Genomic DNA, 27,793 nt, shown 5'->3' with positions numbered 1-27,793 from the left:
TATATATTTGCATACTATAGGGATACTGCATTCTCAGATGTGCAGTTGAGTTCTGACTAAATTATGAAGCAGTAAACTACAGTTTTAAGATTGTGCTGGGAAGCACTGCATCTGACTTGATAAATGCACAAATGGTCCCTAGTGCTGGGGGCACCCTCTATTACCATTCCAAGCACAGCACCTCTAGCCACCCGCGAAATGGAGCTGGCTCGGTGGCGGGGAAAGGTTGACAGTAGTCAACGACATCTGTGACGTACAGACCGGAGGACACATTGGGTCTGGCGGGGTGTCCGTCTGAATTAGGTCGCGTTGAGCCAGCATATCATCCGCGGACCTGCCGACAAAAAGCGATGCAAACATTTGGCTGCTGTAACGCGATCCGAATTCAGCACCCACGGTCAGTAGACAGCGCCGAATAGATAGCTGCCTGTCTCTTCAAAGGCGTTTTCTCTGCTAAACGGTGCATGCTGGTGGAATACGCAGAGTCAAGCCACTGTGTTGAAGCTGCAAAGCTGCACCCTCAAAGCGATAGCGGGACCCTATTCGCCTGCAGTTTTGTTTTTAGATACGCAACTTCCAGTGAGCATTTTCCACGAAGATCAACCAGGGAAGGAAAGCGTTGAAATGTTGCTTTGTATGCTGGTCATGGATTTCTTGAAGGGCATCGGCGGTTTCGAAGGCCATTGTCACAGACTATTGTAGGATCCAGCGCACATTTTTGGGGTCCTGAGTCAAGGAACCCCCATTTACATTGCACAGAATTCTGTCAAAATGCATTGGCGTTCATAACAGCATTTGTTGAATAATGTCCGCGGTACTACCCTAGATCGAACATAACTGATGTTCCGTCTTCAAGGTAAACTTTTACCTATATTTTATAGCCTACCATACATTAAACGTTAGCATCTGCATCACATTGCTGTTGAACTCTTTTGGGGAATCGCATTTGAGGAAATTGCATGGGGAGCAGCGGTACGGTTTTTAGTGCAATGAGGCTCCCATCCTAATTGCCTCTCTCACGCCGGAGTAGGCTATGTGAAAACGTGAGTAATCTCCTTAATAGTATAGTTGAAAAGCTTTTTATTTTGTATTTACCTAGGCAAGTCAGTTAAGAACTAATTATTATTTACAATGACGGCCTACCCAGACGACGCTGTGCCAATTGTGCGCCGCCCTATGGGACTCCCAATCACGGCCGGATGTGATACAGCCTGGATTCGAACCAGGGACTGTAGGACGCCTCTTGCACTGAGATGCCGAGCCTTAGACCGCTGCGGCACTCGGGAGCCCCATAACACTATAACACTGCAAGGTCAAAAATTCCCATCATATGATGAGAAAGGCGCGGTCAGATTAAATGTGTATTTATAGAACCCCCTTGCTTGCATGTTGAGGTTTTTATTTTATTTTTCTAGGTGCAATTGAGAATCATGTAATGTACCCATTATCGTCTTGTCCACTTACAGGTGGATCACATCAGATTGAATTAAGATATGAAATGACTGCGCTCGTGCTCGGCATGATATGAGTTCTTATCAGTCCAACCAAGATAACTTGCAGTGCTAAGAGAGAAGAAAATATGCCCACGCTTAATTAATGCCATAAACGTCCCTTACTAAAATGCAACTAAAGCATTTGTCATTCACTTGTTATGTTGTTATATAGCATATAATAAATTAGCCCGGATTGACTAAAGCAGCCAAATTAATTAAGGACTGGACAAGGTATAGGTTAGTCAAACATATTTATGTTGATACAGGTCTCTGATATGTGAATATGTGAGCCTAATGAGTTCTAAACGTGTTTCTTATTTTTGTGTCTGTGTTGGTTATCATCTATCTTATTATTCATGGGAGTATGAGAGGCACACTTGTGACTAGCACACCATATCCCATGAATGCCTCATTTCACTGATATCTTTTTGCTGACTGCCAGAAAGGCTACAACTTCATCTTTAATCACTTTCTATATTCAATATCACACATTAACAATATTAATCACCACATAGCCTTCCCATTAAAGACAATGCTTATGTCTTTCACAAACATAATTCGTAGTCTAAAAAGTGAGAGATGTGCATAGAAAGTAGTATAGTTCCTTCCACCACCAACCCATAAAAAGAGCTGTGGCTTGGGCTTAAGCAGAATGAGCACATCGACCAAACTTACATTGCCTACGCCACAGTAGCTTGCTGAAAGCACAACATATTCAATAGGAAAGGAAACAGTTGGTCTATTGATTATTCGGCCCATAGGATTGGATGTATTTGCCTGGAGAAATAAGCAATTCTCTCTCTAAAAAAAACAGATGCATTTTTTAATCTTCAAACCAAAGGGAAAAGGATGGCTCACACCTCAATGAACATTTCAGCTCTGAAGGCAGTTCTATTGATACAGCAGGGCCTGTTCAGTCAGCATGCTAAGATGCCCTTCTCCATGATGAAACTGAACCAGCAACACCCCAGACCTCACAGCCCTTTGGGATCTCATCCACTAGAGAATGTAGCTGGCAGCTCATTAAATCCAGGGTTAAGCTAACTTCAGCCAGGTTACATATCTTATATCAGTGGGAAGAAAATGGAAGGTGTGAAGCATTATTTTATGCCTCCATGTCTGACGGTGTGTGTGTGTGTGTGTGTGTGTGTGTGTGTGTGTGTGTGTGTGTGTGTGTGTGTGTGTGTGTGTGTGTGTGTGTGTGTGTGTGTGTGTGTGTGTGTGTGTGTGTGTGTGTGTGTGTGTGTGTGTGTGTGTGTGTGTGTGTGTGTGTGTGTGTGAGATAGAAAGACCTATGAGATCAGTTCGATTCAGTCACCCCATTCATTCAGCTATCCTAAATGTAATTATATTTTTCCTCCATCATTCAAAAATCAATAAAGTATGACCACAATGGCAAACAAAACACCAGCAGTTATCCTCTCTGGGATATGTGGGACGGTAGCATCCCACCTCGCCAACAGCCAGCGAAATTGCAGGGCGCCAAATTCAAAACAACAGAAATCCCATAATTAAAATTCCTAAAACATACAAGTATTTTACACCATTTTAAAGATAAACTTGTTGTAAATCCAGCCACAGTGTCCGATTTTTCAAAAAGGCTTGACGACGAAAACACACCAAACGATTATTTTAGGTCAGTGCATAGTCACAGAAAAACACAGCCATTTTTCCAGCCAAAGAGAGGAGTCACAAAAAGCAGAAATAGAGATAAAATGAATCACTAACCTTTGATGATCTTCATCAGATGACACTCATAGGACTTCACATGTATGTTTTGTTCAATAAAGTTCATATTTATATCCCAAAATTTCAGTTTACATTGGCGTGGTATGTTCAGTAGTTCCAAAATATCCGGTGATTTTGCAGAGAGCCACATCAATATACAGAAATACTCATAATAAACATTGCTAAAAGATATAAGTGTTATGCATGGAATTTTAGATCCACTTCTCCATAATGCAACCACTGTGTCAGATTTCAAAAAAACGTTACGGAAAAAGCAAACCATGCAATAATCTGAGTACGGCGCTCAGACACAAAAACAAGCCATGCAGATACCCGCCATGTTGTGGAGTCAACAGAAGTCAGAAATAGCATTATAAATATTCACTTACCTTTGATGATCTTCATCAGAATGCACACCCATGAATCCCAGTTCCACAACAAATGTTTGTTTTGTTCGATAAAGTCCATCCTTTATGTCCAAATACCTCCTTTTTGTTTGCGTGTTTAGTACATAATCCAAACTCACGAGGTGTGGGCAAGTCCAGGTGAAAGTTCAGACAAAAAGTAATATTATAGTTCGTAGAAACATGTCAAACGAAGTATAGAATCAATCTTTAGGATGTTTTTATCATAAATCTTCAATAATGTTTCAACCGGAGTATTCCTTTGTCTTTAGAAATGCAATGGAACGCAGCTAACTCTCACGTGAGTGTGCGTGTCAGCTCATGCCACTCTGGCAGACCCCTGACTCAATCAGCTCTCATTCCCCCCTCCTTCACAGTAGAAGTCTCAAACAAGGTTCTAAATACTTTTGAGATCTAGTGGAAGCCTTAGGAAGTGCAATATGACCCCATAGACACTGAATATTTGATATGCAATGACTTGAAAAACTACAAACCTCAGATTTCCCATTTCCTGGTTGAATTTTTTCTCCGGTTTTTGCCTATCATATGAGTTCTGTTATACTCACAGACATCATTCAAACAGTTTTAGAAACTTCAGAGTGTTTTCCATCCAAATATACCAATAATATGCATATATTAGCAACTAGGACTGAGTAGCAGGCAGTTTACTCTGGGCACCTTATTCATCCAAGCTATTCAATACTGCCCCCCAGTCCCAAAGAAGTTATCTATGAACAGGACCAGAGCCCTATACTACACACATGGTTTATGGAGTTATTGAGGTAACTTTGGTCAACTCTGAGTTCAACCCTGGATAACCGGTACCATGGAAGTGGCTCACCTTTTAGCCAGGTACATTTCTATGGCAATGAATCCTTCAGAACTAACCTGCTCCCGGGCAGGCTAACACAGGGCTAACTCCATTTATCCTTATTGAAGTGGCTGAGCTGCGAGTTGAGGGTAGTGAGGTATAATAACAACTAGAGACTGCCTCCAAGATGCCTGACCTTTGTTGTCAATGTAATCTACTCACCTTCACATATGCTGTTTCGTGGTTGCTGCCATCTTTCTTACTGGGATTACTCCGCCTGCACTCTAGCAAACATGCCCCGGGACTCTGACAGAGCACGCGGACAGCTGAACAAGCCAACCGGAACATACCCTGGCTAGCTGGGGTCATGACATCAGAGCATGAATATAAAATGTTAATATCTTCAGTTGTGAGTGATGAGGGAAAAAATTGGCCTCAGCTACAATAATTTGAATAATTCAATGCAGGTTTAGTGTACAAAGGTGATAACTAAAGTGTCTTATTAGGAATGTTCAAATTTGACTTCTTTATGGGGCCTTCAATGGGAATTGTCTTTCTCGGCCGTGATTCAGATAAACTGCAATACCGAAACAATACTGTGGGTGCAGTCAAAGTGTGCTTCCAGACCGGAGTCCTGGCCCCTTGTTTGAGTACCAATGAAATCAGATCCCCTCCATCTGGCAAAGATTGCATTATCATCCTCTTCATTTGAGGAATACCTATCACATTAGACATTTATCAATTGGGAATGCATTTGAAACTTCACACACAGTAAAACTTGTTTGTGCCTAAATACAATGTTGTATTGATAGGAGTGAGGGAAAAAGGTGCTGGTGCATTGATCAGCACACCAAAGACGGCATTAACGATAAGTAATAAAATGAAGACGATACTTCAAAAAGCCTATTTCACACCTAGTTGCTGAATTTGCAAGACAACTTCTCTCATTTTGATTTCGGCACAAATACAAAAAATGTGGCACTGACTCGCTTGTTTCAATGAAGAGTTGGGTTCGACTATTTATGTGCGACCTGCATACGCAGTTACAAGACTGCTATAGTTAGCGTTAGGCGGACAAGCAATATCCACTGTCGTAGTATGATTAAAGCCTGAGCTGGAATGTGAAGCTAACTGAAGCTGACTAACTTTAGAAAACCCTGAGTAGATCTAGCTTCAATCGTAGTATACCTCTCTGCAATAGTAGCATTGGAATCCAAAAGGTCAAGAAAATAGTACTGTCTCTATGCAGTATTGGGTTGTCTGAGAATGAACCTTTAAATACATGCCAGCCCAAAGTGTTGTTTAGGTGTTGCCATGGTATCAAGAATGTCACCTAAGAGCTGCCAACCTTAATCGCGTTGGCATTAAGGTTGGCAGACACACTGATATAAATTGCTATTTCAACAAACACACAGTCTCTGTTTCACAAACCCGTAGGCACACTCACTCACTCACTCACTCACTCACTCACTCACTCACTCACTCACTCACTCACTCACTCACTCACTCACTCACTCACTCACTCACTCACTCACTCACTCACTCGCATGCACGCACGCACGCATTCAGGCACACGCGCAGGATGATGTGTTCAGGTCTGACCTACTTAAACCATTTAAACCCAACCTGACAGTTTAATTAAGGAATGTTTTTAATCAAACTATGTAATGTGTTGAACAATTCCCTCCAGGTCAACAAATCGGAAAGTGTTTATATCAGCATAAGGATATTTGGAATGCTACCATGGCCGTAATCTGTTTCTCCTTGTGAAATATACAAAAGGGAAATCAAATAAACATAAATATAGGTTGTATTTATAATGGTGTTTGTTCTTCACTGGTTGCCCTTTTCTTGTGGCAACAGGTCACACATCTTGCTGCTGTGATGGCACACTGTGGTATTTCACCCAATAGATATGGGAGTTTATAAATATTTTATTTATTTTCAAATTCTTTGTGTATCTGTGTAATCTGAGGCAAATATGTGTTTCTAAAATGGTTTTACATTTGGCAGGATGTTAGGAAGTGCAGCTCAGTTTCCACCTCATTTTGTGGGCAGTGTGCACATAGCCTGTCTTCTCTTGAGTGCCAGGTCTGCCTTCAGCTGCCTTTCTCAAAAGCAAGGCTATGCATTTTTGTAAATTCTTTCCAATGTGTCAAATAATTATATTTTTGTTTTCTCATGATTTGGTTGGGTCTAATTGTATTGCTGTCCTGGGGCTCTGTGGGGTCTGTTTGTGTTTCTGAACAGAGCCCCAGGACCAGCTTATGGAAGGTTTAGGAATCGCTTCCTTTTAGGTCATTGTAGAATTTAAAGGCTATTTTCTGGATTTTGATAATTAGCGGGTATCGGCCTAATTCTGCTTTGCATGCATTATTTGGTGTTTTACATTATACACAAAGGATATTTTGCAGAATTCTGCATGCAGAGTTTCAATTTGGTGTTTGTCCCATTTTGTGAATTATTGGTATGTGAGTGGACCCCAGACCTCACAACTGTGAAGGGCAATGGGTTCTATAATTGATTCAAGTTTTTTTAGCCAGATCCTAATTGGTATGTTACATTTATGTTCCTTCTGATGACATTGAAGGCCCTTCTATCCTTGTCGCTCAGATCGTTCACAGCTTTGTGGAAGGGTTTGCTTGGGGTGTGGCTGGTTATGCTGTGGTTTGGGTGTAGGTCCTCTTGGCGTGGATTCTCTCATTGCAGGTCCTTCGGGAGGGGGTCTTGCAGTTCTGGGAGGGTGTCTCGCTGGTGTGGGAGGGGTGTCCGTTGCTCTGTTGCTCCTGTGTGAGGTGCTGGGGCTACGGTTGAAGGTGACGTCCTGGCAAAAGTTGGGATTGCTGCCTTGTAGAGATGGACCTGGTCATAAAGGCTATTCAAGTCCATGGTGGAGTGGTGGGCCAGGTATACATTAGGTTTTGAGGCACAGTCTCATGAAATGCTTGTATTCACCTGCTGTATGGTGGCAGGGTGAAATAATTTTTGTGGTAGCAGGGTGGCGATATACCCCGACGAAGACAGCTTGTCTGTTGAAATGTTGGTCATTACATTTTTGCATCTGAGCTCCGAGAGAGTGCTGCTCTCCTTAATTTTTTTCAAGCAAGGTGGAGATAACCACTTGTGCATTGGAGATAGTGGAATAAGCTTTTTCAATCACTCCCTTGAGTGCTGTTAACACCTTTTCCTGCTGGGCCCTCAGGTCAATTGTGCCCGTGTGAGTTATGATGTGGCTGGGGACCCTAGTCTGTCCTCTGATAACAGCTACAGGGCATGCCTAGTGTTTAGGCACCAGAGTTTAGCTTCTTTGTTTTTTGGAAAAAGTTTATTCTCTTTGAGGCAATGAGGAGCTTTTGTGTGCTCTGTGGATGTGTGTGTGTGTGTGGGGGGGGGGGGGGGTATGGGGGAGCTAACAGGAGGGCTGTTATGGGGAGTGGTGTCTGTTGGGTTGGTGGGTCCTTGTTGTCTGTCCCATTTTAGTGTTGAGGTTGTGGTCTGGGTCTGTGGTGGGCTGTTCTGCTCTCTGTCACACCTCAGCTTTCTGACCTCGTCCTTCAGTGCTATGTGTACCTCTTAAGTTCTCTCACCTCAGTCCGTAGAGCAACCAGTTCTCTCAGACAGCCGTCCATCTCCACCTTCTGCACTTCGGGTCTTGTTTGGGGGGGTGTTGTGGTGCTTGCCTGTTTTGTAGGCTTTTTCTGTCTGGATTGTGTGAACAAGCTCTTTGAGCTCCACCATGTCTCTCTCCAGCTCTGTGAATTTATCCCTCTCAAGGATGGAGGAGCAGTGCAGTTGTGGGTCCTGGGTGTGTTCAGTGCTGGGGGGAGGGGGGGGGGGACTATCCTCGTCTGCAGGACAGTTTGAAGAGATTAGATTCACTCAGGATGGGGGAGTTGTCACTGAGAGCTTCTCCTGCTGTCTTCTCTCTTTGATCCCGTAAAAGTCCTGCTGGAAATGTATGAAGATGCCCTGCACTATTACTGTCACAGACTTATACACGTTGACAGAGGTTGTTTCAATTTCCTCAATGTCTAGTGTTCATGGTTTCCATCCTGGGCCAATACCCTCTCTCTTGACATAGGGGTAGTGTGCTTTTATAGCACTGTGCCATGCCAGGGGATGGTCTGTGTGGAAAATGAAGTTGCTTACGTTCCCCTCTTTATAGCTGTCAGCAAATAGTGTCTCTGGATTGTCCTTGAGGAGCTTTTTTTGTACTTATTCCTTGCAGGGTTATTTTGAACATCCAGGGGTACTGTATTGTAATGACCTCTGGACTGGGATAATGCTTCAAAAACCTCTGCATTTGGGTGCGGGGCGGTGAAACTCTCCTGCCATTGTTGGGCTCAAGAGTTTTCACACATCTGACTTCACACTTCAGTGCATTTTGAAGGTGCCGTCAGGTCTCTTCAATTAGCTTGGTTGAACTTGGTAGCTTAGTATACTTATTACCTTAGCTTTATATAACAAAATAACCTAGAGATTATTATATTTTACTTTTTGGCTTCAGAAGTAGCTTCAGACTGAATATTACTCACTCAGTTTTGTGTTGGATGGTATTTCCATATTCTGCTGTATTTCTTCTGCAGATTTTGGTTTGTTAGAAGTTTTTTCTTGATAGTCCTTAGTAGTAATAGTCAATTCAGATCTTGACTGAATGTTTTAATGTTGAGGTTAGTATCTTGTATAAGTCTCCCCCCCCTCTCTCCCACCTCTCTCTTTCTCTCCCCCAGCCTAGCAGGAGAGTGTGATGATGCAGTAGCTTTCTCTACATGAGCCCCAGCATACGTTAGACCATCTGAAAACAGATCCCTAGTGACCTGACTGGGCCTGCTGCAGAAGTGTGTGTGTGTGTGTGTGTGTGTGTGTGTGTGTGTGTGTGTGTGTGTGTGTGTGTGTGTGTGTGTGTGTGTGTGTGTGTGTGTGTGTGTGTGTGTGTGTGTGTGTGTGTGTGTGTGTGTGTGTGTGTGTGTGTGTGTGTGTGTGTGTGTGTGTGTGTGTGTGTGTGATGCTGCATAAGGCTTTTTTATGGGCGATCACTGCCCCAGGGAAAGCATACAGTAGATACCCTCTACTAAAACAATGGTATGCTGCTACTGCCTCTGAGAGTCTCTGTATAGCTGGAGGTTGTCTAGCAAACTGCTTTCAATTAGGAACACCTGTTAGAGGGTGTGTGCGTATGCGTGCGTGTTTGTGTGTCTCTTCACAGTCATGTGCCATGAGGTGTTTTTTAAATCTGGTTTTACTGCTCGATTGAGTTACTTGATGTGGAAGAGAGTTCCATGTAGTCATTGCTCTGACTTGGGGACTGTGAAGAGACCCCTGGTGGCATGTCTTGTGGGGTATGTATGGGTGTCTGAGCTGTGTGTTTTCTGTGCTTTCAACACATCAATACCTCTCACAAAGACAAGTAGTGATCGTGTGTGTGTGTGTGTGTGTGTGTGTGTGTGTGTGTGTGTGTGTGTGTGTGTGTGTGTGTGTGTGTGTGTGTGTGTGTGTGTGTGTGTGTGTGTGTGTGTGTGTGTTCTCTATGTTTTCTAAGGGTTAACATTCTAAGATTGAGTAGATTATTAATTCAATAATTGATTGATTATCAAGTTATATGTTCATTTTGGTGATGAGTGTGGCTTGCTATGCAAATTGCTGTGTAGAAACCCCAACGTACAGGATCGGGACAGATGTAAATCATGCAGCGACTTTTGTCACCATCACAGATTTTAGAGAAACAACAAATGTTGGTACATACAAGTGTCTTATATTGGCTGAAAGCTTACATTCTTCTTAATATAACTGCACTGTCCAATTTACGGTAGCTATCATTGTGAAAAAATAGCATGCTATTGTTTGAGGAGAGCTCCTAACAACAAAATCTTTTTTCAACGCACCAGGTTTGATCAAATCACCTCTGAAGGTGAAATGTGTACTTACATTCTGAAATCTTGCTCTGATTTATCATCCAAAGGGTCCCAGAGATAACATGAAGTGTTGTTTTGTTAGATGAAATCCTATTTCATATCTTAAAAAGGTCCATATATCATGCACGATCGATTTTATATTTCCACTCGTTCAATTTGCAAAGAAAGGAATCTGTGAAAATCTCACCCTAAATGTTGTTTCAACCAGTCAAATCACATTCGTATGTATTCCTCAGAGATCCTAGAACATAACGAGACTTCACTATATGATTAGGAGTGTAGTATATCCTATAGGACACCATATTTGGTCAGAGAGCAACGCCTTCATGGCACGCCGATGACGCGGGTGGTCTTCACTTGATTGACTGTAACTTTGTGAAATAAGCCCCAATCGGGGTCAAACAAAGCTAGCTAGATAGCCAATGAACTGGGCTTTATGGGAAACCCCATTTGTGTCGCATAATGTAGATGCTAACCTTGTGGGACAGAAAGTATTTTCCTGTTGGACAAAAATCATAAGAATGTGGAGAGTTATGAAGTTAATGTTGAACTTACAATATGGCTACTAATACTGGAAAAGCTAAATCAAAGTCAAAGTATACAGATTTGACGATATTCTTGCAGAAATATGTAACATGAATGTCAATGTCTCCTTTACGATTTGCCCAAATGTACCTGTGTGACTTCACACTAAATGATATGTCGTTCGCTCATGCGTCAAGTTATCCGGCTGCACATACACTGCTGCCATCTTGTGGACACCATCATAATTACAACCAGAGTGATGGCTAGAACTGGGACCTTTCTCTTGCATTTCAAAGATGGTGGTAGAAAAAAAGGTTGTTTTTTTCTTTGTATTTTCTTCTACCAGATCTATTGTGTTATAGTGTTTCCTTTCAAATGGTACCAAGAATATGCATATCCTTGCTTCAGGGTCTAAGTTACAGGCAATTAGTTAGGCAGTTAGTATGTTATTTTAGGCGAAAATTGAAAAAAAGGGTCTATCCCTAAGAGGTTTTAAAGGCACAATTAGGTAGACAGGCTCCGACATGGATTTCCTGCTGCTCCCCATGTCTCGGCAATGGGGTTGTCCCTTTTTCCTTACAAAACAAATTTAGCAGGGATTACTGTCATAACCATTCTCTTCATGTTTGGCTGAGTTTTCACAGGTGAAAAAAGCCTCATCTCTATGGGGTGAATCAATATCACGTCTCCAGTGCCATTTGAGTCGGAAAGTAGCAGGTCCGCCCCGCCTCATTGCACATCCAGAGGCCGTGCCATGCACAGCAGAAGGCTGGTTGGCACACACACACACATAAACACACACTCAGACATGCATACTAACTCACTATATCTCTATCACATACACAAACACACACACACACGCAAACCCTTATATACACACAACCACTTTGGGTCAGGATCATTTGCCATGCTTAAGGAGTCATAACTTGTCCATTTAACAATTACACCATAATCATTTTGTTATTGACTTTCTTCGGACCTCTCTGGTAGGGCTACTGCTCCCCTTTCACCAGCACCAGCCACCAGAGCAGTCAACACAGGACAGGGAGTCAACACATTTCTATAACTGTTGTACTCAGTAGTTGTAAAAATATCTATAAAACAGTGCCATAAACCTGTTCTCTAAGGGAATTTGATGTATTGTAGTTATAGCAGCGGTGTTCATTGGAATGTCAGATCAGGAAGACAGGGTGTGCTCTGCTCTCTCTAAAATGATATTGCTGTGTTTGATGACCAAATTTGCCCACAAAGGACCACCACACCACCTTCTTGTTCAAGTGAGCACAGCACAACAAGGTGAGTCCAAAAATGTCTTGTATGCTGCTGCATAAATTATGTAATATGCCAGGGAGATATGTATATGTATATAGTAGCTAAGAAAGTAATACTAAGTGTATGTTGTGTAGTAAGCTGTTAGTAGCCCATGTGCCTCATCCTAATAATTTGGTCTATTTTCACCTCTTAATTTCGCCTACTGTTCTGACTTGGTGGTGCACATCTAGCCTATAACCTGTTTTTGAGAAATGTAATCATTGAATATTGTAAGAGGTTTCATTGTCTGCTTATATTCCCCTTTATTTATCCTACGGTTCTGACTTGGTGTACAGGGAGAACACTGTAGGAACGGCCCATGTTCTGAATTCTGTCGCTGTACATTTCAAAAGTGCTGAACAAATAGTTACATTGACTACATCCGTCCTAGCTCGCTCATTAATATCTTAATCAAAATTACGGATTGTCTCTTATCCACTTGTCATCCCCTTATGCTATAGTTTGTACATCTCAATTGTCAGCAAACATCACATTTGTTAAAGCAAGTCAGCCATATCAGTTATGTTTTTTAAGAGGCAGTAAATGAGGCTGAATGAACTGTTTCGCTGCCCGACAAGGCTCCGCTGATAGTCAGATGTAGCAGTGGTAAGGTGTTGGGACTGCTGTTGGGAGTCTGCTGTTGGGATAGGTTTATGTAGGCCCTAGTACAATTAATTTATTGTTTCGTGTTGTGTTGTGACTTTGCTGGCATGCATTCCAGATTTATTTTTTATTTTTAGATTTACATAATAAAATCCCCACTCAAAATTGAGCTCAGGTCCATTCTGTTTCCATTGATCATTCTGGAAATGTTTCTACAGCTTGATTGGAGTCCACCTGTGGTAAATTAAATTGATTTGACATGATTTGGAAAGGAGCACACCTGTCTATATAAGGTCCTACAGTTGACAGTGCATGTCAAAACACAAACCAAGCCATGAGGTCGAAGAAATTGTCAATAGAGCTCCGAGACAGGATTGTGTTGAGGCACAGATCCGGGGAAGGGTACCAAACCATTTCTGCAGCATTGAAGGTCCCAAAGAACACAGTGGCCCCCATCATTCTTAAATGGAAGAAGTTTGGAACGACCAAGTGTCACAGTTTCCCTGTTATTTAATTGTTGTTTCCTTAGGTTATCCCTGGAGGGCACCCTTACCCTGTTTTCTAGTTTCCAGGTTACCCTGATTATAACTTATTGGATTCACCTGTGTTTAATTACTTTCTCTGTTCACCTGGTTTCCTTGTTATTTAGTTTCCTCAGTTGGCCTGTATCTTTGCTTAGGTCTCATGTTTTATTAGTGTGCTCTTGTGCGGTTGCCTTGTTTCTGTTAAGACTCTGAGTAAAATTTCTGGATTTACCCTTATCTCTGCTTGCTGTGTTTCTCTGCACATGGGTTTGAGTTTGTACTAGCATCATTGCTACAGTAGACCTAAGCCTACAATGGACCCAGCAGAGATTTCTCAGTCGTCCGAGGAACATTCAGAACTCCACAATTTACGATTGGCTCTCATCCACCATGGAATTGTGATTGGTCGCCATGAGGCTCAGCTGCAGACATTTAAGAACACTTTTGTCCGCTCTGCAGACAGGACAGATGGGAGCAGACGGCTGCTGCATCTGTGGCTGTTCCTAACCCTCCACTCCCTCGCGGCACCGGAGCAATATGAGGGGCATCCTGGGAGGTGTCGTGGGTTCCTACTCCAATGCTCGCTGGCCTTCAAGCTGCAGGCATCAACGTTTCCCACAAAGCGTTCCAGAGTGGAATACGTCATCTCGTTGCTCTCAGGACGGGCTCCGGCCTGGGCCACGGCCATATGGGAGCAGCAATCAGATATTTGTTTTAATTGGCAAAGCTTCACCCAGGAGATGTGGTTGGAATACAGAGGCACTTCACTCAGCCTTTCTGAACGGACTCAGTGAGGTTCTCAAGGATGAACTGGCTTCCCTGGACAACCCTGACACTCTGGGGGAGCTTATCGTTCTGGCCAGCCGGATTGACAACCAGCTTCGGGAACGTTGTCATGAGAGGAAGGAGGGGTTCCGAGTTGTTTCCAGTATTTTGGGTTCCGCTAAGGGAGTCGATTTTTAGTTTGTTCCGCTGCCTTATGCTGAGTTTGCTTGTCCTGTACCCTGTTAGAGTTCTCAATTCGGCTCTGGTTCTCCTTCATATCCTTCAGAGGAGCCAATGCAAGTGGGACGAACAAGACTTTCCGCTCTGTCTTTACTGTGGACAGTCTGGAAATTTCTGTGCCTCCTGTCCCGAGCTGATGGGAAATGGGATGACTCGTCAGTAGACGGGAGAATACTGGCGAGTCAGATACAGTCTCCAGCTCCCGACACATTATGCACCTTACTTCCGGCCAACCGCGTACCTCGGGATTACTGGGATATGGGTCAGGTTTTCTGAAAATGAAGGGCCAGTGAACTGCCTCCTCACAGGTTCTACGATTGTGCCATCAACCTCCTGCCCGGGACCACTCCTCCGAGAGGAGGGCTGTGTTCTCTCTCTCTCTCTCTCAGGTACAGAGACCGCAGTCATGAACAATTATGTTAACTTCTCTAGGGTAGGGGGCAGCATTCAGAATTTTGGATGAAAAACATGCCCAAATTAAACGGCCTGCTACTCGGGCCCAGAATATATGATTTGTATATAACTGGTATATTTGCATAGAAAACACTCTAAAGTTTCCAAAACTGTTAAAATAGTTTCTGTGAGTATAACAGAACTATTCAATGCCATTACAGTATCCATTGACTTAGGACTCTATTTGCAGTTCCTATGACTTCCACTATATGTCAACAGTCTTTAGAAATCATTTCAGGCTTGTATTCTTATAAATGAGGGCGTAAGACCAGTCTGAATGAGTGGACCCTGACGTGTCACAGAGCTTTTTCATGCGCAATCCCGAGAGAGTGCATTTCTTGTTTACCTTATATATTGACGACATTATTGTCCGGTTGAAATTTTATAGATCATTTAGGCTAAAAAAATTTTGAGAAAACTGTTTGACATGTTTCTATGAACTTTACTGATACAATTTAGATTTTTTGTCTGATTGTTTTGACTGCGTTTGAGCCTGTGGATTACTGAAGAAAACATGCTAACAAAACGGAGGTTTTTGGATATAAAAAGACTTCATCGAACAAAAGGAACATTTATTGAGTAAATGAATGTCTTCTGATTGCCACCATATGAAGATCATCAAAGGTAAGGGATGAATTGGATCTCTATTTCTGAGTTTTGTAACACTTCGCCTTGGCTGGTTACTGTTTGTAATAATTTGTCGGCTAGGTATGTTCTGGGCTAGGTATGCTTTCGCCGAAAAGCATTTTATAAATATGACACTATGGTTGGTTTAACAAGAAGTTAATCTTTAAACCTATGTAAAATATGTTTTGTTTCTGAATTTTTGTAATGAACATTTCTGTATTTGAATTTGGCGCTCTGCAATCTCACTGGATATTGGCCAGGTGGGACGGCACGTACCCTAGAGATGTTTTAAGGAGGCGCTGGCGGCTGGTTTTATTCAGCCGTCCACTTCACCTGCAGGAGCGGGTTTTTTCTTTGTTGGAAAGGGGGATGGGGGATTACGTCCCATGTATTGATTACTAGAGTTTAAATAACATTACCATGAAGAACCGTTACCCTCTTCCTCTTATGTTGTCAGCCTTTGAGAGACTCCAGGGAGCTACAGTTTTCTCAAAATTGGATTTACGGAAGGCATGCAATCTGGTGCCCATCAGACAGGGAGACGAGCGCAAGACAGTGTTCAACACCCCAAATGGACATTATGAATACCGTGTCATGCCGTTTGGACTTACAAATGCTCCAGCCATTTTCCAGGCCCTGGTTAATGACGTGCTGCGCAACTTCCTTTACCAGTTCATGTTTGTGTACCTGGATGACATCCTCATCTTCTACAGGTCCATGGTTGAACACATCCAACATGTTCCCCAGGTTCTTCAAAGACTCCTATCTCACCACTTGTTTGTGAAGGCCTAAAAGTCTGAATTTTCCATTCCTCACATCTCCTTCCTGGGGTACATCATCTCAGGACTGTGTACGGGTGAACTCCCAAAAGGTAGAATGTGCCTAGCACAGTCAAGCAAGTCCAGTGTTTTGGGGGTTTTGCACATTTCTACTGGAGATTTGTGAGAGATTTTAGTTTGGTGGCTGCACCATTGACATCGCTCACCTAGGGCTTGGCTGGGCATGTAAGCTGGACCCCTGCTGCTGAGAAGGTGTTTCAGGACTGGGACGAGAATTGAGAACCCCGGTCAGTGACATGTCCACGGGCAGTCTATGGATCCGGAAGAGGTGCTGCACCATGAGCTGGGCCGTCTCCTTGGCCAAGGGTAGTCTGGGGAGAGGAATGAAGTGGGTGGCCTTGGAAAACTGGCCGACCACAGTCAGGATGGCAGTGTTGCCCTCAAACGGGGGGAGACCCATTACGATATCCAGGGATATATGGGACCAGGAACGGCGAGGAACAGGCAGAGATTGCAGAATGCCAGCCGGAACTTGCTGATGACTCTTGTTCTGAGCACACACTGTGCAAGCGGCGACGAATGTGGAGACATCAGGAACTATGGTGGACCATCAAAAGCGTTGTTGCACAAATGCCAGGGTCTGGCGGGACCCCGGGTGTCAGGCCAGTCTAGAGGAGTGAGCCCACTCCAGGACCGCGAAGCCCGGGTTCGGCTGGGAATGCTGTGCCTCCCGGACCTGTTTCCCTATACCCCAGCTGAGTGTCGTTGCCAGGCACGAGTTGGGAAGGATGGTCTCAGGCTCCAGGAGTAATAGCCGTGGGGCTATAACAGCGAGGCAGTGCATCCGGCTTAACATTCTTGGATCCCGGCCGATATGAGAGGGAGAAGTTGAACCATGTGAACAGCAGGCCCATCTAGCTTGCCTGGAGTTGAGGCATTTGACGGTGAAGATATACTCCAGATTTTTGTGGTCGGTCCATACGATGAATGGGTGTTCCGCCCCTTCCAGCCACTTCCGCACCTTCCAGCCACAACTCTTTGTGTTGATCCTGTATTGCCGTTCCGCTGGCAATAGCCCAGCTCTACGTAGTTGCATAGGCCCGGGAAGCGGTGATTCAGCCGTCTCCTTCGACTCTCAGGGAAAGTCGGGAGGCCTCGGGTTCTCTCGGCAACGGGATCATCGGGAACATCCATGATGACTTCAAGGCAACGTGGAATCCCTGGACATGAGAGCAAAGTCGAATTTCCTCTCCCTCCATCGTTCCCATAATCACCCATAGATTCATATGATCAAAGCAATAAGGGAATCGAGAACCGTAGGTAACTCCCGAGCAGCAAGCTCGTCCTTGACCTCCTCCGAGATGCCGTGCTGTAACATATCGAACAGCACTTCCTAGTTCTAACCAGTCTCCGCTGCCAACGTGTGGAAATTCACTGCATAGTCAGCCACACTGCAAGAGTCTTGCCGAAGCTGGATTAGCTCCCGGGCAGCTTCTCTCCCGGAGAACGGGGCGTAAAAAACCTTCTTCACCTCTCCCACAAAATGCTCCAGACTAACGCATATGGCCGGCTGCTGTTCCCATACAGCAGTAGCCCACGTGAGACCCCTCCCAGACATCAGTGTGATGATTGGAATGATCCGAGGGGAAGGAGGAGGGCTGAAGCTCAAAAATATGGGCACACTGAGCTAGAAATGCAGACAGGTGCTCGACTCTCCATTGAAGCGTTCCGGGGGGGTTCAACAGGACTCCTGAGAAGGTGGAGTGGCTGATGAGATGTTGCTGCTAGCAGCTGGGTTACTGAGGGGCTGTGGGGTTACCACCATGGTAGGCTGCCTCCCAGACAGCCTGTGGAATTGCTCCAGCAAACTGTTCAATGCCCGGTCATGGCGTTGAGCCAAGAAACGACCCCCTCCATAAGGCCATGAAGCAGTTTCTCGTGCCTCCCGACGGTGGCTCCTTGGGAGGAGATGGCGTCGTGCAGCTGGCCCAGGTCTGCTGGGTTAGTCATGGCCAGTTCGTACTATCAGGATAAGGTAAGACCCAGATGCTGACCGTGTCGAAGTAACCATATTTATTACAGCAACAGGGGCAAAGGTACAGGAAGGCAGGCAGGCTCAGGTCAGGCAGAGGTCGGTAATCCAGAGACGGGGTAAAGGTACAGGATGGTAGGCAGGCTCAGAGTCAGGGGCAGGCAGAGTGGTCAGGTGGGCAGGCTCAGGATAGGCAATGGTCAAAACCAGGAGGACGAGAAAAGAGAAACTGGGGAAAAGCAGGATCTGATACAAAAACGTTGGTTGACTTGACAAACAAGTTGAACTGGCAACAGACAAACAGAGAACACCGGCATAAATACACACGGGACAATGGGGAAGATGGGTGACACCTGAAGGGGGGTGGAGATAATCACAAAGACAGGTGAAACAGATCAGGGTGTGACACCTGTTATATGATTGTTTTGTTCTGTTTTGTCTGAACCCCAGGAAGAGTAGCCACAGATATTTTACTAGATGTATATATGTAAGCATCCGGTTGGTGTTTCCACTTACTACCAAATATGGTGATGAGAGGAAGCCCAGTGGCAGGTATTGTGAGAAGATGGAGCAAGATGGATTTTGGCCGACATTCTGCTAATTTTCTCATCAATGAAACATTCGATCTCCATACAGTTTTTTGCTGTTTCCAAAACTAGAATCTATAACGAACAAAGCAGACCCTGCTTTGTAGATTTTACCCTTTGCCAAAGTTTCAAAAACTTGCATTGTTCAGGAGTGCAAGAGTGAATTGAGTTACTGCACACATGCACTTCACAGAGTAGGCGTTCCCTAATGGAAATGTGCAAATAAATGATGGAGCGTGACAATAGGATCTCACTAGCTCATGCTTGGCTCTGCCCATCTCCTTGCTTGTTCTGCCCACTGATTAATTTGTTCCCATTGGAAACCACAGGCTCTGGTCTGTCTTGGGTTGTTATAAATATCTTTGGAGTAGCTCTGGAAAAAGTAACTAATGGAAATCCAAATAAACATATAAAATTCTCTCTCTTGTTTCTACTTCATTGTTTTTGTGTGGGTGTATATGATGGTTTTGTTTTGTGATTTGATTGGACCCCAGGATCCAGGAAGAGTAGCTGTATCCAAATATACGGAAAAATATTTTCTCTCTGGTCTCTACTTCGGCGTATGCTCCCATCCTGTCAGGGGATAAAAAGAACCTTGGATCAGTCTGGTGCAACTTCATCCAATTGCATGTTATTAAAATACTTTCTCTCTTGTCTCCTATTTGGGGGGAAATTACCTTAGATCAGTGTCTTGGGGTTATCTCCATTCAACATGTAGGATATTAAAATGCTTTCTCTTTCTTATCTGTCCAGGTGTGTCAGCCTAACTGCAAATCCTGATGGAGACCCTGTTAGTTTACCTGATGGTACTTGGCATGGCTGTAAAAGCCCACAAGGTCCAGGTGTGCCCAAAACGCTGTGTCTGCCAGATGCTTAACCCCAACCTAGCAACCCTCTGTGACAAGAAGGGCCTCCTCTTCGTCCCGCCCGACATCGACCGTCACACCGTGGAGATGCGTCTGGGCGACAACTTCGTTACGAGCATCAAACGACGGGACTTCGCCAATATGACCAAACTGCAAGACATGACGTTGTCTCGGAACACCATTGGCTCCATCTCGCCTCATGCCTTTAAAGATCTGGAGAACCTCAGAGCCTTGCATCTGGACAGCAACCGTTTGACGAGGCTCACCAACGACACCTTCAGTGGGATGTCCAAGCTCCAACATCTCATTCTCAACAACAATCAGCTGATTCACATCCACATCGGGGCCTTCAATGATCTCACAGCTCTAGAGGAGTTAGATCTGTCCTACAACAACTTAGAAAGCGCCCCCTGGGTGGCCATCCAGAGAATGACCAGCCTCCACACCCTGGGCTTGGACCACAACATGCTTAGCTACATTCCTGAGGGAACCTTCTCTGGCCTGCAGAAGCTCAAACGCCTTGATGTCACATCTAACAAGCTCCAGAAGCTTCCGCCAGACCCAGTGTTCCAACGGGCCGGTGTCTTGGCCACATCAGGGAGCTTGGGTCCGACGTCATTTGCGTTGAGTTTTGGGGGGAACCCACTGAGGTGTAACTGTGAGCTGCTGTGGCTGAGGAGGCTGAGGAGGGAGGATGATCTGGAGACATGTGCGGCTCCGCAGCACCTGGCTGGGCGATACTTCTGGACCGTGTCTGAAGAAGAGTTCCTCTGTGAGCCCCCTCTTATCACCAGACACTCCCAGGTAAGGCTGAGATGATACAGTCACAACCCATCATTGGTAAATAGTATCGCGATAACCCAGTGATTACAGTATCATGATAACTGACAAAAGATGCATTATCAAGCGTGTCACTGAACACACCTTTTGTGATAAGATAACCGCTTTAATTGCAATGATTGCCGAACATTGATTATCATGCTATTGCAAATCATGATAACTGCTTTTGTCGCGATCACTCAATAATTATCACAGTAAGTAATATCGTTTACCCTAACACCATCTAGGAGCTGCGAGCGTTGGAGGGTCAGAGTGTAGCTCTGCGCTGTAAGGCCAGGGGCGACCCAGACCCCATCATCCACTGGATCGCCCCAGACGGCCGGCTCATGTCCAACTCCTCCCGGGCTGCGGTGCACAGTGATGGGACCCTGGACATTCTTATCAGCACTGTGAAGGACTCAGGTGCGTGTCATTGAAATGTCTGTTATGGTGATTATGTTGAGTGTTTCTGTTCTCTTGTTACATTTAGCTTTCCCCTTCATTTTAAAGGAAACAGAAAAGCAAATAAATGTTCTCTATCGCTCCATCAGGCTCCTTCATCTGTGTTGCCTCCAACCCGGCCGGGGAGTCCCAACAAACTGTTGACCTGGTGATTGCCAAACTCCCACACATCACCAACAGTACTGTGGAGAAGGAACAGGACCCAGGTTCTTCTGATATCGCCACGGTAACGAGGACGGGTGGTGGTGGGGAAGGCGGAGGAGTGGTTCCACTGGGAAACACAAAGACGAGCCAGGAGAAGAAGGTGGTGATCGCTGAGGCCACGTCTACCTCGGCCCTGGTCAAATTCAGCTTCCAGAGAAGTATACCGGGCATTCGAATGTTCCAGATCCAATACAACGGAACCTACGATGACTCTCTGGTTTACAGGTGAGCCTTGGCTTCTATAGGCAGAAAAAAAGTTCATTTATCTTCCGTCCCTCTGTGTTTCATAATTTTCCTTCAATTCGCAAGAGGCTGAATGTATCTCACAGGAGAAACCATCGGAGCGAGCGAAACAGCATCCCTCTGTCTCAGTATGTGTAGGCCGTCTATCTGATGCTGTCTGGTCAAAAAGAATATGACATTGTTGCCACCCATAGCATTGAATACAAATTAAGCCAGCGAACATTTGACTTCCCTTGATAATTTTAAAAATAAAATAGTAGCCAATCAGCGAAACTAAGTGAGCTCAACTGTGAATGGTCCTGGCGCACCAACAAAAAAAAGTGTAAAGGGAAGCCAGTTTGGATTTGGCTTCACACCAATCACGAACCAAACGTCATTAACAGAAAAAACTTGAATTGTTGCATCTCATAGTGTCGTAGGGATGGTGCCATGTTTCCTACAGATGTGACGCTTGGCATTCAGGCCAAGGAGTTCAATATTGGTTTCATCAGACCAGAGAATCTTGTTTCTCATGGTCTGAGAGTCCTTCAGGTACATTTTGGCAAACTCCAAGCGGGCTGTCATGTGCCTTTTACTGAGGAGTGGCTTCCATCTGGCCACTCCACCATAAAGGCCTGATTTGTGGAGTGCTGCAGAGATTGTTGTCTTTCTGGAAGGTTTTCCCATCTCCACAGAGGAACTTTGGAGCTCTGTCAGAGTGACCATCGGGTTCTTTGTCACCTCCCTGACCAAGGCCCTGCTCCACAGATTGCTCAGTTTGCCAGGCGGCCAGCTCTAGGAAGAGTCTTTGTGGTTCCTAACTACTTCTATTTAAGAATGATGGAGGCCACTGTGTTCTTGAGGACCTTCAATGCTGCAGACATTTTTTGGTACCCTTCCCCAGATCTGTGCCTCGACACAATCCTGTCTCGGAGCTCTTCAGACAATTCCTTCGACCTCAAAGCTTGGTTTTTGCTTTGCCATGTACTGTCAACTGTGGGACCTTATATAGACAGGTGTGCGTGTCATGCAGGTGAAAGAGGACCCAAAAGCGACTTGGCGAAAACAGAGTCTTTAATCCAGTAAAGTAAACACAATAAAAAAAAACACAACTTTCACTCGAAATGACGAGGACAAACTGGAGACTCGATCTTGAACAGCAGGTGAACAGCAGGTTGCCTCGGGAAGGCACTTGAACCAGACAGACTCAGACACCTGCTCACCACGCAGCATCTGAGGAAAACACGACACGACAGGGCGTACACAAACACAGCACGGTGAATACTAAACAAGGAACCGACAGGACAGGAACGGAACACAAAGGAAGAAATAGGGACTCTAATCAGGGGAAAGGATCGGGAACAGGTGTGGGAAGACTAAATGATTGATTAGGGGAATAGGAACAGCTGGGAGCAGGAACGGAACGATAGAGAGAAGAGAGAGCGAGAGAGTGAGAGAGGGAGGGGGAGAGAGAGGGATAGAAAGAGGGAAAGAACCTAATAAGACCAGCAGAGGGAAACGAATAGAATGGGAAGCACAGGGACAAGACAAGATAATAAATGACAAAACATGACAGTGCGCCTTTCCAAATCATGTCTAATCAATTACATTTTTCGCTTTGTCATTGTGGGGTATTGTGTATAGATTGATGAGGATTTTTTTGTCATTTAATCCCTTTTAGAAGAAGGCTTCAACGTAACAAAATGTGGGAAAAGTCAAGGGGTCTGAATACTTTCCAAATGCACTGTAAATTCATACATTGTCATATTTAGGTTATTATATAAATTATAGGTCTAAGGTCTATAGGTGATTTGATGATGTTGAAATCTTGAAGTTGAAATGGTGCTGGAATAGTGGAGGCAGCTCCTGTTTCATTGCAAACTCTCTGTGGTTCTAAATCAATAGTTGTTTAGTAGTCCGAAAATGTCGGAAACATTAACTTGCTTGACCATACTGTAGTAGGTCATGTAACTGTTTGTTTGCTCTCCGGTTTTGTGATGAAACAAAGATGTGGTTGAATTTATTCTGCCACTGTGTCTTCTTATTGTCTTGGCCTTAGACCTGTATATCACGGTGGCAAGGGATATGAACTAACAGGTTATAGAGAAAACAACACAATTATCACAACACATACAGTAGGTTGTAATATAGCTATTTTCCTGGCTAGGCTTCCCCAGTGATTTTACCCACGCACTGCTGCTGTATATAGGGACTGTTTTTGGAGTCCTTGATGATTGATATTGATGCCTCATTTCAACTCTCAGAACCAGGCCCGAATGAGAACTAACAAGAACCAGGCACAATGGTCTTTTGTAGCAGTTCCTGATTGGTGTTGAGTGACTATGTTGTTTAAAATTAATGTCAAATGTGCACATTCTCATGAATGATTAGCTATTTCTCTAATTGTGAAAAGTAATTAATTTACTGACATTCTTATTCAGTGACTTACAAAGTCACCTAGGTAACAGTGTGTATAAAGTACACACAACGTGTACACCAATGGTAATACCTCATCAACAGCATGAAAACAAAATGTCAGCACTGAGCTGTAGGGCAAAGCCGAGATGAAAGAGACAGCAGCATGTTACACAAAGCCTTAGAAGATCTTTCAGGCCTCTTCTGAGAAATCAGTCTACACAAGGCTCTTTCATCTGGCAACTCTTTCACTCCATATTTGAAGCTTATATTCATGACACAATATGACCATTTAACACACACTTTTATCCAAAGTGACTTACAGTCTACGTCAGGGCTGGTAAATTCCAGTCCTGGAGAGCTGAAACATTCTGTTTTTTGTTTCTACCTGGTAGTTAATTGAGCTCACCTGGTTTTCTAGGTCTGAACCAGTTCCTTATTAGAAGGAGATGATGAAAAACAGAAGTGTTTTGGCCCTCCAGGACGGACATTGAACAGGCCTGGTCTACACATACTTTACATACGTTGTGTTTATGAGGTTCATTTGTGAATGAATAACACACAGTTCTGGTCTTTCAAGCATACAGCGCTATGGCCCAACAACTGAGCCATTGGACCTATTGTGACTGTCTCTTCTGAGAAATGGGTGTGCATACAATTGTTCATCTTTCATGCTTCCGACTTCTCACTGGGTGTTTTTGTGTCTCAGGGGCTTGGGTAAAAATAAAAGATGAATCTCCATTTCCACAACTAGGACAATGAAGTATTCTTTTTATCTTCCACCCCTTTCACAACACATTAGCAATTCAACTTTTCATTGTGATTCTGTTACAATCCGAGACATAACATTCTCTCATCTCTGAACACTTCTTGCAATATGATTTATAATTGGTCTGCAATTGCCCCAGTATGCTCTCAACTCTTTTATTCCACACTCTCTCTCTCTCTCTGTTTTCAGAATGATCCCTCCGAGCAGTAAGAGTATCCTGGTGAACAACCTGGCTGCCGGTACACAGTACGACCTGTGTGTGCTGGCCATCTACGACGACCTGGTGACCTCCCTGACCGCCACGCGGGTGGTGGGGTGCGTCCGCTTCACCACCGATCCCCAGTACCTCCGCTGCCACTTCATGCAGTCCCAGTTCCTGGGAGGGACCATCGTGGTCATCATCGGAGGGATCATCGTGGCGTCCGTCTTAGCCTTCATCGTCTTCCTCATAGTGAGGTACCGAGTCTGTAACCAAGGCGATGAGGACAAGGTAGGAGTATTGAGTATTCCTCTTTTCTTTGTTACTACTGTCTCTGTACTGTTGTTATTGTACAGCTGATGAGGTCATTTCTCCCTGGGGGATCAATAACTAAATAATCTCTCTTTTTCATAAGGCTTTGGAAATGGGTGAGATCCGGTCTCTGAATAGTGATGGTCAGCTCCAGGGCTGCGGCGTCCCCAAGTCCATGTCCAAGTCTCTGTCCAAGCAGATTCTCTGTCTGGAGAAACCAGAGAAGGTGGATAAGGAGTATCTGAGGGTGGGCCTTCCTCCCCCTGAGCTGTTCAAGCAGCAGCGACCCCCAGTCCTGACCACCACCACATCCACCAAGCCATCCATTCCCGACTGCCAGACAGATGTGGAGTTAGAGAACACAAACCGGAATAACTCAGCGGAAGCTAAAATGGTTGTTTCTGCCGTTTCCACAAAATGGACAAAGGTCGCTAGAGGGCCAAGCCCCCCTGGAGGGTCCTCCAACCATTACATGACAGTGCCAGCAGGGGGCGTGAGGGTGAACCGGCGGCACTCTCTGAACATGGACTTGTACAAGGAGTGCTGCTACTTCAGCCTGGTACAGCAGCAGCAGCCAAAACCTGGTAGGGGTTTGCGCTCCAAACGCAGTCTGTCCATGAGTGGAGAACTGCCCCAGTTGGAAAGTGCAATGGCAAACATACGCAGAAGCAGAGACAAGCTGTATGGATCCGAGTGGCTTCTCGAAAGCACTCTATGATCAGGATTTTACAGGTTTATAGGGTTTTTGTTTTCTTGGATTGGATTTGTGGCCTGTGGTGGAGCAGACAGTGACTTTATACCTTGTTCAGACTGTTACTGCGGTCTTTAGTCTGCAAGACCCACAGATTCCTCTTGTATTTCTGAAGACAAGGCCAAACAGGGTTTTATAGGGCAGATGTTTAACATTTGATTATCGACCTTAAAGCAAATATCTTCTCAAAGTCATCTTTATATTGACTTTGGATAAAACTGAAGGCACCAAAAAATCTATAAAGCAACTTCATGTACAAAATTGTTAAGTTGTGTATTGTGTATGTGTTATGTGATACACCCGTGAGTGTTCACATGGTGTTGAATGCAGTTGGAAGTCTAGCATTATTTAGAGAGAGAGGGAGAGAAAGGGATGGACGATTATACTTGTTATAACATTGCCTGTTACTTAAAGTGATTACAATCACTGTGTAGACATGTTTCTTGTCATCAGTTTTCCAGACGGTTGAAGACGTCTTAATTAACTCGGTGGCATTTGGAGGGATTGCGAATGTGCAGAACACCCCAGACAGAAGTGTAGAACAGAATATACCCAGGCTGTGTGTGACATAGCACCCTATTCCCTGTAGTGCACTCTGGTCAAAAGTAGTGCACTATATAGGGAATATGGTGCCATTTAGTCTGGTGACACAGGTGGATATTTTCATCAAGCTGCACCAGACACGCAGCACAATGCAGCATTCACGTTACCCGGCATCGATTGAGCTTAATACTGCCCTCTTGTTTGAATCAATACATTTTATCACATAATTACACATAAAGACTTATGTTCATAGGATTATTGTCACAGCTGATATGATAGTTCAAACAAAGACAGGATGACAAGAGCGATAAAGGATGTGTGGTCCATTTTCATGTTTTTTACAATTATTAAAACATTGTTTGTCATGTCAGGCTAAGAATCGTTGTAAATTGACTCGTCGGTGAAGAGGAAACGAAAGCCAAAAAACAGTATATGAGAAGTCGGCTCTTGATTTAACTGTTGTTTCTGTTTGATGTTTACCAGTTTAAATAAACCAATGAGAAAAAGGAATCTAATGTAGTTTTAACCTTATGATATCTTATGATATATGCTTGTGACATAATTTACCAGGTACCTATAGAGAGCAATGTTGACTATTTGTAGACACTAACTCTGCCATGGTCCGTTGAACAAAGCCTATGAGAAAATGTATAGAGTTTTTGGATAAACGCTGAAAATAAAGTCTGTGGTACACACAGGCTTAGGAGATCTTATGCGTTTTGTTCTATGCCATAATCTTCATCAACTAACATCACATTTTGTGAATTTTGGTCATTTAAAAATAACGCACATAAAGTCTTCATAATTCATAAAGGTCATGTTAACTGACATTATCTTATAGAACAAAACGTATAAGATCTCATAAGCCTGTGTTAACCTCAGATCTTATTTCCGGCATTTATTCCAAAACCCTATTCTTTCTCCATTCATTTTGCTCATAGGAATGACTGACTACAAGCTGTCAAGCTCTATTGTTGCTTTCTTAAAGGGACGCTCTGCAGGTCCTTCATCAATATTTGGACTTCTGTGTTAATGAAATGTACCCATCGATTCTTGAAGAATATAATTTATAAATGCCCCATCGGCTTAGTTCAACTGTAGCCCATCAGACCCCAAAATAGAAGCTTTTTTCACTTCAATGTTTGTTAACAAAGAAAATGTAAACAAACAGGTTGTTTCCATTACTTTTAATCTCGAGTCACGACTGAAAAACAAATGAGATTAAGGTTCGGTATAATCTTAAAGCATTTTTAACTCTCCAACTCATCCCAAACCATCTCAATTGGGTTGAGGTCAGGTGATTGTGGAGGCCAGGTCATCTGATGCAACACTCCATCACTCTCCTTCTTGGTCAAAAAGCCCTTACACGACCTAGAGTTGTGTTAGGTCATTGTCCTGTCGAAAAAAACAAATGATAGTGCCACTAAGAGCAAACCA

The 27,793-nt window shown here is 44.1% G+C and overlaps 1 protein-coding gene across 2 annotated transcripts; it reads left to right on the top strand.

The window, feature by feature from the left end:
* Positions 1 to 340: 340 nt before the first annotated feature.
* LOC123995719 (leucine-rich repeat and fibronectin type-III domain-containing protein 5-like) lies at positions 341 to 27,793 on the top strand. 2 transcript variants are annotated; one of them, XM_046299390.1, is made up of 6 exons: positions 341 to 856; positions 19,548 to 20,464; positions 20,728 to 20,902; positions 21,031 to 21,370; positions 24,741 to 25,041; positions 25,166 to 27,793. In XM_046299390.1, exons 2-6 carry the CDS (start codon positions 19,574 to 19,576, stop codon positions 25,778 to 25,780), a joined length of 2,322 nt encoding a protein of 773 aa, XP_046155346.1. In that variant the 5' UTR covers positions 341 to 856; positions 19,548 to 19,573; the 3' UTR covers positions 25,781 to 27,793. The 2 variants fall into 2 exon arrangements, with proteins under 2 accessions (XP_046155346.1, XP_046155347.1); XM_046299391.1 differs by having other exon boundaries at positions 341 to 1,043.

This window comes from Oncorhynchus gorbuscha, linkage group LG14, assembly GCF_021184085.1.
Source record: "Oncorhynchus gorbuscha isolate QuinsamMale2020 ecotype Even-year linkage group LG14, OgorEven_v1.0, whole genome shotgun sequence".
Taxonomy (NCBI): Eukaryota; Metazoa; Chordata; class Actinopteri; order Salmoniformes; family Salmonidae; genus Oncorhynchus; species Oncorhynchus gorbuscha.
This window is presented reverse-complemented; position numbering and strand designations above follow the sequence as displayed.